This window comes from Pyxicephalus adspersus, chromosome 2, assembly GCF_032062135.1.
Source record: "Pyxicephalus adspersus chromosome 2, UCB_Pads_2.0, whole genome shotgun sequence".
NCBI classification, from domain to species: Eukaryota; Metazoa; Chordata; class Amphibia; order Anura; family Pyxicephalidae; genus Pyxicephalus; species Pyxicephalus adspersus.
Window position 1 is genome coordinate 47,157,397 of NC_092859.1, and position 16,674 is coordinate 47,174,070.

Genomic DNA, 16,674 nt, shown 5'->3' on the forward strand with positions numbered 1-16,674 from the left:
ACAATAGGAAGTTGAAAAGATCGAACATACTAAGGAGGCAGAGATTAAAAAATCTGTAACAAAGTAAAGGAGGAAGGTAGAAAACATCTTCCCCTCCCCTGCCTGAAAACATTTCTAGGGAGAACACTAAAACGGATTGATCAGAATGTAAATTAATAAACAGTATTTATATAGCGCCAACATACTACACAGCACTGTACATTAAATAGGGGTTGCAAATGACAGACAGATACAGACAGTGACACAGGAGGAGAGGACCCTGTCCTGAGGAGCTTTCAATCTGGGAGGTGAGGAAAGAAATCTGTTTCTTCTGACCTGTTAAACACACAATGAACATTTCAAGTCCAGCCTAAATAAATAGCTTATGTCTAAGAGGACTTAAATGAGCTTTGTATACCACCACACGTTATAACTACAAGCAATCTGTACATAACATGTAAAGTAGCTAGCATGAGATAAATGAGCTGCTTCTATAGGGACACGTTCAGTAGCAATGCTACATTTGTTTTTCTTCTCATTATAACACTGAAGAATCCTCACACATACCTTCACATGTATGCTCACTCAGCTTGTGTCACAGCCCGGCAAAAACTGTGGCATGAAGCTGAACCTGTCTAATGAAGGTAACAACGGCGGCCATTTTTTTGTAGACTAAAATGAATCGTGCCTATGAAACTTGATACGATATGATGGCATCTCAGTTGGGGACAAACTGTTCACCACTAGGGACTCTAGTGTTCACAACGTAAAATGCCTGCCTAATCCCACACGTCGTTGAGTGAATAATATTCCTGTATAATAATATATAAAATAATAATGCACCACACAAATTTTATAATTAGGAAAATAAACATGTGTCTGTGTAGTGTGCATCCCAAGCTGACACCTTTCCTGTTATGCCATTCCCTTGTGTAATAACATAAACTTACCTGATTGCAATGTTTATACCGGTAATATACACCTGTATTTACTCTGTCACCGGTTTAGGTATGGTAACTGTCTCATATAACAGGATGCAGATATTCAGTCTGGATTGGCCAGGTCAGAAATTATGTACATTTATTCCAATCAGCCAGGGTCATGCTAAGATCCTTGACATTGTACACTCTGCAAATTCATAGCTCAAGTGTTCATTAAAGAAAAGATTGCAAACAAGCAGGTCAATTTATTTTACTGCAGAAGGAATATCCCCTGTCCCTTCTGCATTATTGAACCTACCTGCTTACAATTTTTTCTTTCTTCAAGCGGAAGTAAACCCAAAACAAAAAAAAAATCACACTTACCTTTCATACCGCAGATCAGTCTATCCATCGGGAGATTTCTTCCATCAGGTCTCGTGTCGTCCCAGTATCTGTCTTCAGCCCGGCACAGAGGGAGAACCAGGTGCCAACATGTTCTCCTCTTTTCTTCCGGGTTCTTCTTCCTACATCACCTGATCTCCCACTGCGCAGAAGCAAGATCTGGTGACATAGATTGTGAAAAAAAAATTGGCGATGTCACTGCTCATGCTTGAGATCAGCAATTTTTTTCCTTATTGATGAAATGGCTCCTTCTGTGCATGCCCAAGATGCTCAGGCGTGCACAGAAGGAGCAGCCAAGGAACTCCCAGGATGCGTGCCCTCCCATTCATAATTATTATTATTATTATTATTATTATTATTAAACAGGATTTATATAGCGCCAACATATTACGCAGCGCTGTACATTAAACAGGGATTGCAAATGACAGACTAATACAGACAGTGATACAGGAGGAGAGGACCCTGCCCCGAAGAGCTTACAATCTAGTAGGTGGGGGAATTCCGAGTCAAAGGTGACACCAAGACAACGTGCCTGAGGGGAGGGCCCAATAACAGTGTTGTTAACAGTTAGATATATGTCAGGGGGAGATTTGGAATTTGAGGGGGGGATGATGACGAGTTCTGTTTTATCCAGGTTGAGTTTCAGAGTATAAGTTGTAGAGTATAATTATGTGTCCAAATCTGTTCCAATTCCTGTGTCAATTCCCTGGATGAAATCCCATTGCACTTATAATTTTGACATTTAAGATTTGGGCACATGTTCAGGGTCCCAATGTGACCTTGACTGTTGTTTCAAGTGTTTTGGGCCCTGATTATGGATGGACTGATCAGAGTATAAGGAATTTGGGATATCAGTTGAACCTGGGGAGGGGTTGGCAGGGCAATAAATATCAATGTGCACTCAGCTGGAACTAAGGGATAGTGACCATATAAATCTATGAGAAGATTAAAGTTTATCAGAGGAGTGCTGCACCCTCTTTTTTTTAAAAAAAAAGGATGTTGCAATTAAAAAGAAAACACTAACAAACAACATTTTTACTTTAAATAAAAGGGTTGTCTACCCTTTTATGTAAAGTAAAAATTCTGAATTTAGGTACGCTTTAAGTTTAGTCCTGTTTCAAGCTTTATTAGGCAGGGTTCACTTCCCTTCCATTTCAATTGTCTGTACTTGTTTGTTATACAGGTTTGTAATCTCTCATCCCTACAGTGCTGTGTAATATGTTGGCAAGTTATAAGGTAAGTAATAAATTGGTTAGGATACATATTAAGTTCTGTTAATTTACACAGGAACACCTATGGGTCTTTATATAAATGTTTTCCACGGGGTGGGGAGCGTCAAGACCAGCCACTTAGGCTGAGAGCTCCACAACAGCATTGGCAAATAGCTATGACTTTTACAGCTCTACACCATCTTCTGACTACAACAACCAAGGGTTTTTCTCCCTACTAGACTGTGATGAAATGGAGGAAAGGGAAAACCAAGCCGCAGAAGCTCACAGATTTCTTTTATCCACATGAGCCTCCAGCTATCCAAGATGGCGCCACTAAATTAAGGCCTAGCTCTCCATGAAATCCAGCATCACAAGTAGGAAGGGTTCATTACCGGAAACCATCCACTCAGAAAGATTGGGTGAGTCGCTTAGCTCTTTCTTTTCCAGGTGTTCCATGCTCCTCATGTTCCCAAAAAGGGGGCATGCTTCTAAGCTTCTGGAACAACAGGCAGCCACATACCCTCTCTCTCCTTAGAGAATTATCCTACTTCTCCTGGGGAAATCCCAGTATCCACCATGAAAGAGATGCTCCTCGCTTTAAAACAATCCTGCAGCAGGACATGGCCTCCATGTTCGAACAAATTAATCGATCTGCACTAACCCATGCTAAAAGAATCCAATGTATAGAAGACAAGATGGGCGAGTTTTCACAGGCACATAATGATTTAGTGGATGCTCATGCTGTTCACTCCAAGGATATTCAGTGGCTAAAAAATAAACTTGCAGACGTCGAGGATCACTTTCCCAGAAATAATATAAAGTTTTGCGGCATACCTGAAACATTCCATTCCTGAATACCTTCTATCCCTTCCAAAATGCTTTTTGTCTTCAACCTCTGAATATGACCTATTGATTGATCAGGCCCATAGGATCCCTAAACAAACATTTGTTATGACTCTGCACCCAGGGAAGTATTGGCAGGACTCAATTTTCCACATTAAAGAGAAAATAATGACAGCTTTATGGAAATCCTCCTCCTTACTTCATCACTATAAAGATATTCAATTGTGTGTTGATCTCTCTCAAATTACTATGCAAAACAGAAAGAAACTTCACCCTCTTTCCAAAGCTTTACACTGTACACAGTAAATGTTTACACTGTATCCTTAGTAGATGCTGGGCTCAATCCCATCAAAGAATGGCAATTCTCTGCCTCTGCTCCTAACATCAAATCACCTCACAAGATTGAAGCGAGGATAGTTTTTCTTGCTAATGTTTATCCTATATAAATATGGACTACCAAGTTGCATGATTTCTCGACATAAACAATATTTAAACAATATAAAAATCTAAACAGATATACATGAGAGAGTAAAATATGTATTACTTGTAAACGGCATTAGTTGTGCTTATCTAAACATTTGTTTAAGCAACATTAAAATGTTATATGCAAATAACTCATTTTATAAGGAGCTATATAGTCTTTGTAATATTCGTAGATATACAGAGGAAGGAGATTAGTTTTGTAAATAATGTCACCAATCTGCATTGTTAAATGAATAAAAAATTTAAAATATATGTATTTAAAAATTATGGTTTGTGGCAAACCCTGTTGAAGCTCATGGAGGGGTTATTCTTCTTCAGGTCTAGCTATTTGTTGAGCTAATATGCAAGCTATTGTCAAACAAAAGGCCTGGCACTGTGAAGAAGGACACGTGTCAATGCCAAAGTTGAAAAAAAAATTGGAAAAGGCTTCTTTCATTCTACTTGTATGCGGGATGCACAAATCCCTCAAATTATAGACTAAGGCATGCCTTAAAGCTGTGCATGGTGTTATAGAACAGTATACAGTTTACAGGCAGCCTCAATGATAGGGAAAAAAGATTCTATTCTTGCCATCGGTCCCCTCCTCAGCTGCAACAGTTACCTGGTCCTTTTGGTCAGATAATGGCCACGATTTACTAAAGTTCTCCAAGGCTGCAGAGAATACACTTTCATCAGTGAAGCTGGGTTATACAGAAACCCTGGAATGGATAAGTCATTACTTATTTGTTAGCAAATGTTTTCAATTCTGGAATGTTTTCCATTACAGTTTTGCTGGATCACCCAGCTTCACTGTTGAAAGTGTTTTCTCTCCAACCTTGGAGAACTTTAATAAATCAGGGCCAATGATGGCAGTGCTCTCCTCTGTTGTCTGATGCTCTGGCAAGCAGCTGATTTATTTCAACTTGAACAAAAAGGTCTTATTTCAAACAGTTTTAGCAGCAACACATTATTTATCATCAATTGGTAATAGACCCACATTGTCTTCTGGTTCACTGATTCCATTCCTATAAATCTGTAATTAAAAATAGAAAAGACCACAGATGATACAGCAGTCTAAATTTAGTCAGTCCAAGGACGTTTTATTAAGGAAGCCTTGTCCAAAATATATGAGAGTTTCTGACAGTCTGAATGAAGGTCTCCCAGACTCCTTTCTTTTCTTTTCTTCCCTTTCCTTCCATCTTGTTTCTCTACTCTCCGTCATTTGTCTCTTTTCTGTTTCCCCCCTTTTTATATTTGCTTACCGGTCACATTATAGTTGGATCAACTTTGGTATTCTCTGATTTACTTCCCTTTTTTTCTTTTCTCTTGTTTTTTCCATCACACTTGTAGAAGATATCAACTTCTCTTTTGTTCAATTTAAGTGTAATGGTGGTTGACTACTGGCTGTCTCACAACTGTTTTGCTCAGATGGTAAAATGTTGTTTTTTATTTATTGTTATTATTGTTTTGTTACCTTTTACTGTGTGTATTATAGTTCCTTACCTATTACAGAGCATATTACCCTATTTAATGATGTAATTTCCTTCTTGTTACATATTTCAGTGTTCAAAAGGTACAGAATGTATAATATTTTATGTTATCTTCCAACTTTGTAATTTTTCTATTATGTCAATAAACTTAATAAAAAGATTGAAATACAAAATGTATCAGAGACACAGAGTACAGACAGATATTTAATTACAAGATCAGCAGTGACTGGCCAGATGCACTGTCACTGTGACAAATGACTGTGACTGATAACATTTTAAGGTGGTTTAGATGTTTAGTATCAGGTAAATGTGCCCCAAACCTAGAAAAAAAAAACAATCAATGTACAATAAAACCAATAACCATCCAAAATACTAAATTACCAACAATCCACTTTTTAAATGCAAAATCAAGCTGCGATTTATAGACAAAGTAAGATTTTTATTTGTATAAAAAAAGGGCCAAAGGTATTGTTCACTTAAAAACTTACAACTGGCATTCCCATGAGTACACTGTACGATGTATGGCAGCATGGTATAGCACTCTTCTTGACTCCGTCCTGTGCACCATTTTAGTGCTATTAGTGCACTGCAGACTGGGTCTTCACTGTGTTTCTCGATTAAAGATCAATTCCCTTAACCACTGACCGAATAATACTCGGTTTTTAAGCGAGGATTTTCTGTATCAGGATTTTATCTTTTGTTTGTCTTAAAACAGGGTGGATGTGTTTCTATTAATATTTATAAGCAATAATAAATTGAAGACAAAAGGAGTATCTGATTGCCCCAGGGATTGGGAGGGGATTTTTTTACTTTTTGTATCACATTGGACTATGATTCGTAAGCGTTTTCACAATAAGTGTGAGTTAATAGTTCTGTGCATGCAGAGTTTAGTTTAGTTTTGATTGAAATATGTCTTTTTTAGCCAAAATAACTATTTTAATATGTAAGGAATCATTAACCATGAATATCATAGCTAAAGTGCTTTTCTCACTAAATTTAACTAAAAAAACTTTCAATAGAAATGAATGAACGCAGGTTTTTGGCTATTGAGAAGGCCATCCTGCATTATCTGTACTTAATCTATATTTACTGCATGTGTAAAAAAATATTAAACACAAAACAGGTATTGATAGGTTTAAGGTTAGAGGGAGGGTATTTTACAGTCAGGGTGAATGTTAATCTGAGAGGAATCCTTATCTGAAGTTAAAGCCACTGCACTGAAAACAAACCTTAAAACAGCTAGTAGTACCAGTAATAGCTTGTTTTCAAACTCCTTTACTGCTTCTTAAGAATAAGTAACTAGTTCAATATAGAGAGGCCTGTAGCCGTAAGAAATTAGGCGCAGGGCCTACTGACAGGGTGCTAGGCCTAGCCCAGGGGTGTTAAGGGTTGATAAAATGTAGTATTGCTAGATGTGGCTGTGCTAGTTTGGAGCATGGGGTAGGAGGGGATTAGGAATAGGACGAGTTAAAGGGGGCTAGACGGAAGTGGGAGGCCCTCTTTTGGAAGAAAAAGTTTACCACCCACCCACCCTTTCTTTTAAGGTTATAATGTTTAGCTTTGGTTTGTGTTAGCCATTGGGGTCTTGGAAGGCAAGGATCTAGTGCATTGGAAAAGTGGTGGATTTTGGCAGGGGGAGATCCTCTTTGGTGGGTTCTCCCCCTTTTTGGTGAATGAATGATTATGGCTCCTGAGGCGGTGCTGGCCAACTAGGGGCCAAGGTGGAGATGTTGGAATAGGTAAATTCCTGTTGGGTGTGGATTTTGCCTTTTGAGACCTGTAGCCTGGTTGTTTGGGTGTATAACTGGGAGATTTGATTTTTTTACCAATATGGATATTGTTGTTTTGGTTATGTATTATTAAAAGGGAGGAATTAGGTTGTTGTTTAGGCCTTCCTAGTTGCAGCATTTTGTTCAGGGCAGTATACTACTGCTTTATTAATTATATATTTTTTGCTTTGCAACCTGATATTGTATGTAAGCAGCGTTTTTAAATATATGTAAACCCTGATAAGCCTTTTCTGTTTGCTTCCTTTTAGTCTCTTTACACAGTTGAAGCTTTTTGTTATACCCCAATAATAGGTGTAAAAAATTACTGTATATTCAGTGGGCTGCTTATTTCCCAGACTCTGCCTCTGCTAAATTGGTTAATGTTTTTCCCAACTATCTGTCTGTACTACAAAGCACTTCTCCCCGGTTATGAAAAAGAGTTGTTTTGTAGTTTAAAAACAGTTCCTGTTTTATGGTGACAACACTGCTCCTTCATAGATACTGTACCATACAGTATCTATGAAGGAGCAGTGTTGTCACCCAACACACTTGTGACCTAGGATGGCTATGCTCATTCAACATGAGACCACTAAGTGATCCTTAAGCCGCATACACACTTGCAAATATTGTCGTTGGAAAGGATCTTTTATGATCCTTTCCAACCATGAAGATTCCATGATGCACAAACGAGTGCTGTACATACAGCACTGTTCTGCCCTTTGGAGGAGGGAGGGGAAGAGCGACAGGGCGGCACCCTGCTGCGGGCTCTTCCCCTTCCCTTGCATTAGGATTGTTCGTCGTTCGTGGATCTGCCAGGACGGTCGTTCGGTTGATGAATACTGTACACGCTGTACACACGCCAGATTCTCGTCCAATATCGGTCCTGAGTTTATTATCGGGGGAGAACCAATGGACGTGTGTACGTAGGCTTTAGAAACAAATGAAAACTCAGCCACCACATCTAAGGGCCGGTAATCTGTAGTAGTATTCCCTTTTTTGTTCACCTTTATTTTAAATGTATTTAGTTTAAAAAGCTTTTACCTAAATTTGAAATTGTGTTTTGATAAAGAAAAAATTAAAAAAATAAAAGTTGCAAAGTACATCCAAAGAATGTATCTTTAAGTTTTGGTCACACCCCCAGAAAAAAATCTTGTATGTAACACCTTACTGTAGGCTTAGACTCTTAACTGCAGCTTGGTTACGAAATAGGAAATTCTCAAAAGGAAGTCTGTCCTCTGAGTTATTTTTGCCTGAGCTCTTTTTTTTTTTCTTTCCAAAAGCTGTGGAAAGTGGAAAACTGCAGAGAAGAAAATGAGCTGGCTGCCTGTTATGAATGCAACACAAAAACTGAGAAGGAGAACAGCTACACAAGTCTGAAAAGTAAGTTGTTTGAGAGATTATTTTGGTTACTTGTTCCTATTAACCCTTTTTTGTTAAGATGATGTGCAAGAAAAGGAAAAGTATATTTTAAAAAATACAAATTAAACAGTGATGTTATACTTGAATGATTCTTCTCATTTAAGGGAACTTTTTTTGTATTTTTATATATAGTGAGCATGGTAAAAGTCTACAAAACAGTCACAATCCATTGTTTATATTTTTATAAATGATCTAATGCAGTGCTTAAAGCTTACCTAAACTCTAAAATTTCACTTTTTTTCACTTTTACATAAAAGGGTTGACAACCTTTTTATGTAGGGTAAAAATTCTGTTTGTTTTTTAAATGCAACATCCTTTTTTTTAAAAAAAAAGAGGATGCAGCACTGCTACAATATTTTATGAATAGGAGCGCAAAGCTTCCCGGGATGCATCCCGGGAGGCTCTTGGGTGCTTCTTCTGTGCATGCCTTTTCGTGAATGTAAAATTAGCAGATCTCACGCATGCACAGTGAGATCGGCAAGTTTTTTTTCCTACCTACGTCACCCGATCTCGCACCTGGGTCGGGTGACAAAGAAAGAAGAACCAGGATGAAGAGGTGGATGCCGGGACGACGTGGGACCCAATGGAAGACACCTCCGGACCGGAGGCATTTTTGAGTTTTGTTCCTCTTTAAGTCTTTCTCCCCAGAGCTTGCAAGAGGTTCCTTGAGCAGTGAGAAATTAGTGCCTTTTTGTATTTGTAAGGGTGACATTCTTCCCACTGATCATCACACTAATGTACTGTGAGCTGTGGATATGATACTTAAAGCAGTGGTTCCCTGGAGACCTAAAAGTTGTTTCAAGAGGTTTCTCCCTCCTAAAAAGTTTGAAAAAGGCTGCTGTAGTGTATCGGTGTCCTATAAGGGACCTGTCAAAACTGGTATTATTTGGCAAAGCCAAGGGACCCATTTACTGCTGGGGGCTCCTTCTACCCAATTCCTTCAAGCTAAGCCTGCTTTCAGTGAGACATTGCATTGTGTGTGAGAGGGCTTTTCTGCTCCAGATGTAGCACGGCTTACATGTTTCACATGGCTGTGATTATTGTGCTAACAGATGTCTATAAAACAAACCTTTCAGAAACCAAAGCTGTGCAAACGTATCACAGCATAGGCAGTAATTCCTGTGCATGAGTTTTCAAACATTAATCAAGATTTTGCCACTGAAATTAGCTTTTCAATAAACTCTACAGGTTACACTGGTTCTAGCAGTTGCTTGCGAAATGTTTGCAATGGCTTGGCTTTTAAGTTCAACTATTGCAAATTGCCACAGGCCAACTTTACTCCAATTCTGTCCTGTATGTACCATATGTAAGTTTGATGAATAGATAGTTCTAAGGTGTCATAAGCTGCAAACTATTCAATTTTTGTTCTGGTTTTTATTATCCTGTGTGATGCATGTGTAAATCCCAGCATCTGTTATCAGTTTGTGATTTTCAATAGCATATTTAGGGGTCTATTTGTAAGAAGTGAAGCGGGGGAATTTTCTATTAATATTCTCTAATATTCTATGTATTTCAATTATATTAATAGATTCTTCACCAGAGAATGTTTCAGTGAATATCAGATTCACTGCTTTAAAAGTATATAGAATTGAAGAGGAAGAGCATGGTGTAATGTAATGTAACTTTTTATTATGGTAATATCCACAGCCTAGTTCCTAAGTAATTGTAACTGTACATGAATACAGCTATACTATGTAGGCTGGTTGCTCCTGCCTTCAAGTACTGAAGAATTCTTGTGCTTTACCAGACAAACTTTTTCTCTGACCTCTTGTCTAGCAGACATTGCCCCTGATTCATCAAGCAAAATCGGATTATCGGTCGCGCATTCGTATTAGCGATCCGGAATCGTGCGCGATCGCGCTATTCAACAACCGGAAAAGCTCGCGCACGGAGCCGCGCTTATCCGACAGCTTTTTACTGGCAATCATGCATTAAAAGTCACTGTTCCCCTAAAAAATCATTCATTCTAATGGCACACACATTACCCATAGCCCTAAAAAAAAATGTTTGCGCTGTTTAAATGTTTTTAACATTTGGTCGCGCGTATTATCGCGCTTCCAGCGATCGCGGATTTCAATGATGAATCAGGGGCATTGTCTGATAAAGATTTTAGTTTACAATGATAAAAAAATTCTCCAAAAGCTTCTGGCAACCAGAGACCATTTGGTTTTTTACTAGGCTATAGATTAGGACATATGGGTCATTTTGGGGGCTCCATTATTCTTGTCGGCAAAAGAGGGACATTTTTTTATTTTAAATAGTAATGGAATTTGATAAAAGTAATTTATGTGAAGTGTCTATTTTTGTAATTATTTTCTGTGTTGAATTGAAAATCTGCCATAGTTCTGTTATGATCTGACAAAAGCTTGTACCTTTAATACTAAGAGCCTAATTTTTATTTTATTTTTCCAGAATACACTCCATGATGAAGATCAGCCATTCTTTGTTTTTTATCTTTTTATTTCTTCTGAAGATCCCTTCTTTGGAAGCAGATTGCTCCTATGATGAATCACTTAGGCATTGTTCCTGTTCGCATTTCGACTTGACCAACATAATGTCCATTGCTTCATGCATTAGGGCTTCCAGCTTTGAATTCAGTAAAGGAAACTATGTGAATGCAGAACATTTTATTACATACAACTTTGAACTGCAGCAAGTTCTCAGTCAAATTCAAACTCAATTAACCAAGGTCAGTTTTGTCAATGTTGTTTTGTCTCAGGATTTTTTGTTTGCCTTTATTAAATGGTTGGAAAAAATTCCAATTATTTTGCTTGCTTTTGAAAACACAACTTTTGTGGGCCAATATAGCTTGACAATGGGAGCACAACAACCTCGTATATCATCTCTGCAATTCATAAATGTGTCTTCAAATCCATTAATACAAACTGATTCTGTATTTCATGGTCTTGGAAACTGGATGTCTACACTGAGCAAGTTAACAGTGGAGAAGTCCGACTTGAAAACTATTCCATGTAATATCAGTATGGATTTTAAGTACATGTCAGATCTAGACCTATCTGAAAACCTTCTTCAAGAAGAAAGTCTCACTTCTTCTTTCTGCAATGGAGCATTTCCCAATCTCAAGATACTAAAACTTCGGCATAATAATTTAGTTAAATATGAATCTGTCTGCCGAACACTAAGGAATTACAACCTATTGGCGAATTTAGATCTAAGTCAGAATAATTTCTCCAGCCTGTCCAATTATTTTTGTGAATGGCAACCATCATTAGTTCGCCTAAATTTGTCCAGTACTGGGTTGGAGCATGTTGATGATGGTTTGCCTAAAAACTGTGAAGTTCTTGATTTACGCTACAACAAAATTGAAGTGCTAAATATCTCATTGCCTAGACTGAAAGAACTCTATCTGTCTTACAATGCATTTACAACTATTTCCCCCATGGGTAATCTACCATCCCTTCAAGTCCTAGCTGTAGATGGGAATCTTATTGAAACTCTAAGCAGAGGTCAGCTTCAAAATTTTGAACACCTGAGAAGTTTTAAAGGAGACAACAATCCATATAGCTGTTCGTGTTCGTTTGTGATTGAAATGAAAGAAATTGCGGAAACTGACTGGATAATTCAGAAGTGGCCTGAAGGATACATATGTAATTCCCCACCATCATTTAAGGATATGCTGGTCGATGAAGTCAATCGTTCATTCTTTGAATGTCACACGCATCTCTTAATAGTTTTGATATGTATCATAATACTATTGTTAACTATAGCTATAATAATTTGCTTTGTAAAGATTCATCGGAGTAACAAAACAAGATCTACGCGGACAGTTAGTGGAAATTCCAACAGTGTGCAGTTTTAAAAATGTCTGTAAACTGGCTTAATTACAATGTATAATTCTAGTTTACATATTTACATATAGTTTACATATTTACCAAAGTGTTATCAAAAATATATGAGTCTAGTTAGATTGGTGAGGAGGCTTAAAGTATAAACCCAAAATGAAGAATCCTAAATTTCGAAGAATACTAGTTCTGGACAAAATTGACTGCATAATCTTTCTTTCAAGCTTTACCTTTTTTATTCTCTCCAGGTAATGTTTCACGTAGCATATTGTCCTTGTGTAGCTGTTTCCTCCCCCGGTGTATCTGTGGAGGGAGCTATGGTTTTCACACAGGCTGGACTTTAAAACGTATCTGTCTTTTGCTCATCTAAATTACTTAGAGAAGATGGGGCAGGGGAATTAGTAATCTACACAAAAAAGATAACATTTTTGTTTCCAGTTTATTTTACAGGAAGTGACATTTTTCTTGAAAATGCAACCATCTTACATAAGGATGGATAAACTGCCAATGGTAATATTTTGCTGCTGAGTTTTTTTTATACATATACCTGTCAATAGATGAATATGTGTTTGCTGACTTCAAATGAACAAGCTAGTTGCCTGACTGTCATGCTGACCTTATGTCTTCTAAACATTGTGCTTTTATCGAGTACATTATGTATCAGACAAGGATTTCTGACTATGATTTGTGTACTTCTTCCAAATTAGGGGTTAGGAAACTATGACAGTCAGTGAATTATTATACCAGCTAGGTAGCTAGCATTTCCAGGAGGAGTTTTACAATGATAATTCTCATATTACACCCATCACTGCTTTATTTTAAAAGGACAATATAATGTATAATGGTTTTAATTCAACATTTTAGGTTGTTGTTTTGTTAAGGTTTATACTTTTTTTAACTGTAATGTTACAATGCTGTATAGTATTTACTGGATTACCTAAAGAGGCTGGACATAAGATGCTGCCTGATGTGTGGATTTGTTTGTTTGAATGAAACTTTGTCCTTAGCCATCAAATAAGATATGAGTCACTTCTATGTTTAAATTTCAGCCCAAGTAATTACATTCTGTAGACAACAGGCGTTATATAAAAAAAATCAAATGTCCTAAAGCTCTACTAACCAAATAAATGAAATAAAACATCTGACTTGTGTCCAAATTGACAACTATAGGTGGCAACATACAGTACATTCATATAAAATGTATGTATATGTATGTACATAACTTACATGTAAAAATTAACAAAGTAAAATCAACTGTAAAGTTCTATATGTAAAAAGTAAAATCCAAGGTATGGTCTCAAAAATGAAGATGTGGAAGATGTACACTTACTGACCACTAGATAAACCATGGTATTTGAGGATGTGTAATTTTTACAGGTATGTGGTCTTCTACTTCCAAATTGTGGGATCATACCTTGAATTGTTCTTTTTAAAAATGGAACTTTATGATTTGATATCTAAAAAGAAGATTCTGGAAAACATTAAAGGAGCGTAAACTTCTACCTGCTGGATTAAAAAGAGAATAATAACCATTTTTTACAATATTTCATATTTAGCACATTCAAAAATACTTAAGAAAATGTAATTTATTTAGCCCAAAATAAAGAATGCACAAGACTAAGTAAAGTTTTACTTTAGGCTGGATTCACATATTTCCATTCACAGTAATGTGTGAAAGTGTGTTGAACCTGCATTTTAAAGTGTGCTACTGCAACATGCCACTCCTACTAAGGCGCTGTGTATAAGCAATGCAATGCAATTTTTTTGGAATGTCAATGTACCTGCACTTTAGCATATTACTGTTCTATTTATTTACATGTGTTGCAATGCATCAAGTTATGTTGTATTGCCTAATAGATGTGCAGGGCCATATAATTGGAAACACAAAAAAGTACTCCTTGATGCACATGGGAAAGTATATACAGTGTGGGCTCTTAAGGGTGATGCTAGTAGTTGCAGTGTTTTCTATCAGTAGTTTCAGACAGTGGCGGATGATCAAACTGTGGGCCCCTATGCAGAACTAACTTGAGCCACCTTTTGCAGTGGCACTCTTTGCACCTCCTTGGTCTGCTCATGGTTCCAGAGTTACTCTTTGCCACCATAAATTGCATGGTCCATTGTTGTCACCATCTGGAAGTTGCATCCAGTAGTGGGGCAAGGGCATGAAGACAGGAAATGGCCAAAACAGCCTGAGTGAGGTCAGCAACTTGGAAATACAAAAAAATTATATCCCTGGCATACTTATCTTATTTGTGTTCCCTCTCAACTACTTGCTCCTCCACACTTGACACTGAAATCAGCTGTGCTACTGACCTGGGGGTTGTCAAGCATTTGAGAATACCAAATGCTTTGTGATTAGCTGCTCTGGGCACCATTACAGAGGAGCAGGTCACATTCTCCCACATACCTGGAGGTTCAGGGTACATCTAATGCCTGTGGAGGAGCATGGAGTTGTGAGAGACAGCAGGTCAGGTAAGGCTTTACCCTGCAATGTATTCAAAACGCATTTATAACTCATATAGCAATTCTTTATAAATGTGCCAGAGGAACTTTCGAAAAAAAAAAATAACAATGTGGTTGCTTTACAAATGGTAAATATGAATCTCCTTTTACATAGTAATCATGGGTAAAAAAAACAAGTCATATCTAAAATCTGTAGTTTTTGGTGCATATCGTATATATCAAGCATTAAGTTTTTTGGGGAACTTTTTTTAGAAACGTTTGTTGAAAATGTTTAATTCTAAAATTGATGTTCTAAATTATTTTATCAATATTTGTATAAAATCATTTTTTTAGTTAATATAGGAAGTTACTGGCTTACATTACAGACTTCAAAGAGTTGTTATTTGCATATTGCATTTATAAGCAAAAGCAGCAACCCCTATATTGGGCATGGGCCAAACTATAGTTGATACAGGTATTACATGCTGCTTTGTGGATATCCGAGCAACTACATATCAAATGAAGGTACATACATTTAATCTATTCTGAGATTTGATTTTATTATGAAAAATTATGTGATTGATTTCTATTTTAAAGTTTTAAAATACATGAGTGTAATTCAGATTGCTCAACATTAGTATATGGTGCTTTTTTCCCTACCAATGAACTTTCATCTTACACCAATATTATGTACCAAAGGCCCCAATCCTCAAGGGACTTTGACAAGGTTTTGACAGTATTTACAATTTAGAATTGATGTGTATCAAAAATAATTTTCCTGGAGCACCTTAATAAAGTTTATATATTTTTGTATTTTTATATGAAATTCACTGTATGTATCTTACATCTTTCTTTTATTTATATTTACTCCTTAAAGTCCCTCTTTTGGCATAACTATTTTTTATATAAAGTCTGCCCTTGTGGCATCATCACAGAAGCTGAAGAACATTTTACAGAATAAAAGCGAGGAGGAAGGATCTAAAAAGTTACTGCAAATCATTTACTGGGACTACATAGATTGTAGACAGGTTCATTGAACCATAGGTAGTATGCAGATTTGGAATGGCAGTGGGAACAAGGGTACAATTTAACAATGTAGTTGTAATGTAATGTAGTCTTAGTGGCTACATGGTCTGCAGAATGTGACAAAGCTGCAGTGATTGTGACCATAGGAGAATAAGCTTTGCCACACTGGAGGAAGGCCCAAGCAGGACCAGATTAAAAAAAATAGGACTAACATGTTTTAAAAAAGCATGTTCAAGATGTATTTTTTTCCTATATTTGTTCTTTAAATCTACTATCTGCTCAGTATTTAAAATGTGTGCTTCTTACCCCCTCATTTATAATAAAGACCTATTGCTTAGTTACTCTTGCACTATGTGTAAAGAAGAGGAATACTTACCTTATTCCCTACTTCCCTGACAGCCAAGCCTTTTTCTCATATCCACTCCAGTCTTGGAATGTGTCATGGCCTGGTTTGCCGAATTGCTGGCCCCATGTTACATGTGAGAGGCCACTCAAATGACAAAATTGAACTGGCATGTTTTTTTTTTTTTTGCCAATTCTCCTGCTCCTATAAAGTATGTTGCATGTAAAATATATTATAAATCATGAATTGTATTCGATATTGACAAAGTCCTTTGTTTATAATGCACAATTATTTATTAGTGCCACTGTGTGTATTTTTTTTGTAATAAACTGCTGCATTTTAATTCTTTTCAATCTATCTACTGTTATCTTTTGCTCTAAAATATGCTATGTAGTTTGAAATGTAATCTAAAAGGAATGTATATGCGTTGCAGAGCACCACAATACACAGTAACGCACTGCTCGGTGTGGTTGTATGCCAAATTGCAACAGTACATGCCCAATTTTTTGAGTGTTTTGGAGCACTGACATCCTATTTATATGAATGTACTGCCTTAACACAAAAA

At 37.0% G+C, this 16,674-nt stretch overlaps 2 protein-coding genes across 4 annotated transcripts in view; one reads left to right on the forward strand and one right to left on the reverse strand.

The window, feature by feature from the left end:
• Window positions 1–657, reverse strand: part of TMCO6 (transmembrane and coiled-coil domains 6) — a 22,532-nt gene extending 21,875 nt beyond the window's left edge. For all 3 annotated transcript variants that reach the window (XM_072400688.1, XM_072400687.1, XM_072400689.1), the window contains exon 1: window positions 547–657. The gene's annotated coding sequence lies outside the window, so the exon portion shown is untranslated. The remainder of the gene's footprint in view (window positions 1–546) is intronic.
• Window positions 658–8,284: 7,627 nt separating this feature from the next.
• Window positions 8,285–16,462, forward strand: CD14 (CD14 molecule). The gene is made up of 2 exons (XM_072400692.1): window positions 8,285–8,456; window positions 10,908–16,462. Exon 2 carries the CDS (start codon window positions 10,918–10,920, stop codon window positions 12,313–12,315), a length of 1,398 nt encoding a protein of 465 aa, XP_072256793.1. The 5' UTR covers window positions 8,285–8,456; window positions 10,908–10,917; the 3' UTR covers window positions 12,316–16,462.
• Window positions 16,463–16,674: the final 212 nt, after the last annotated feature.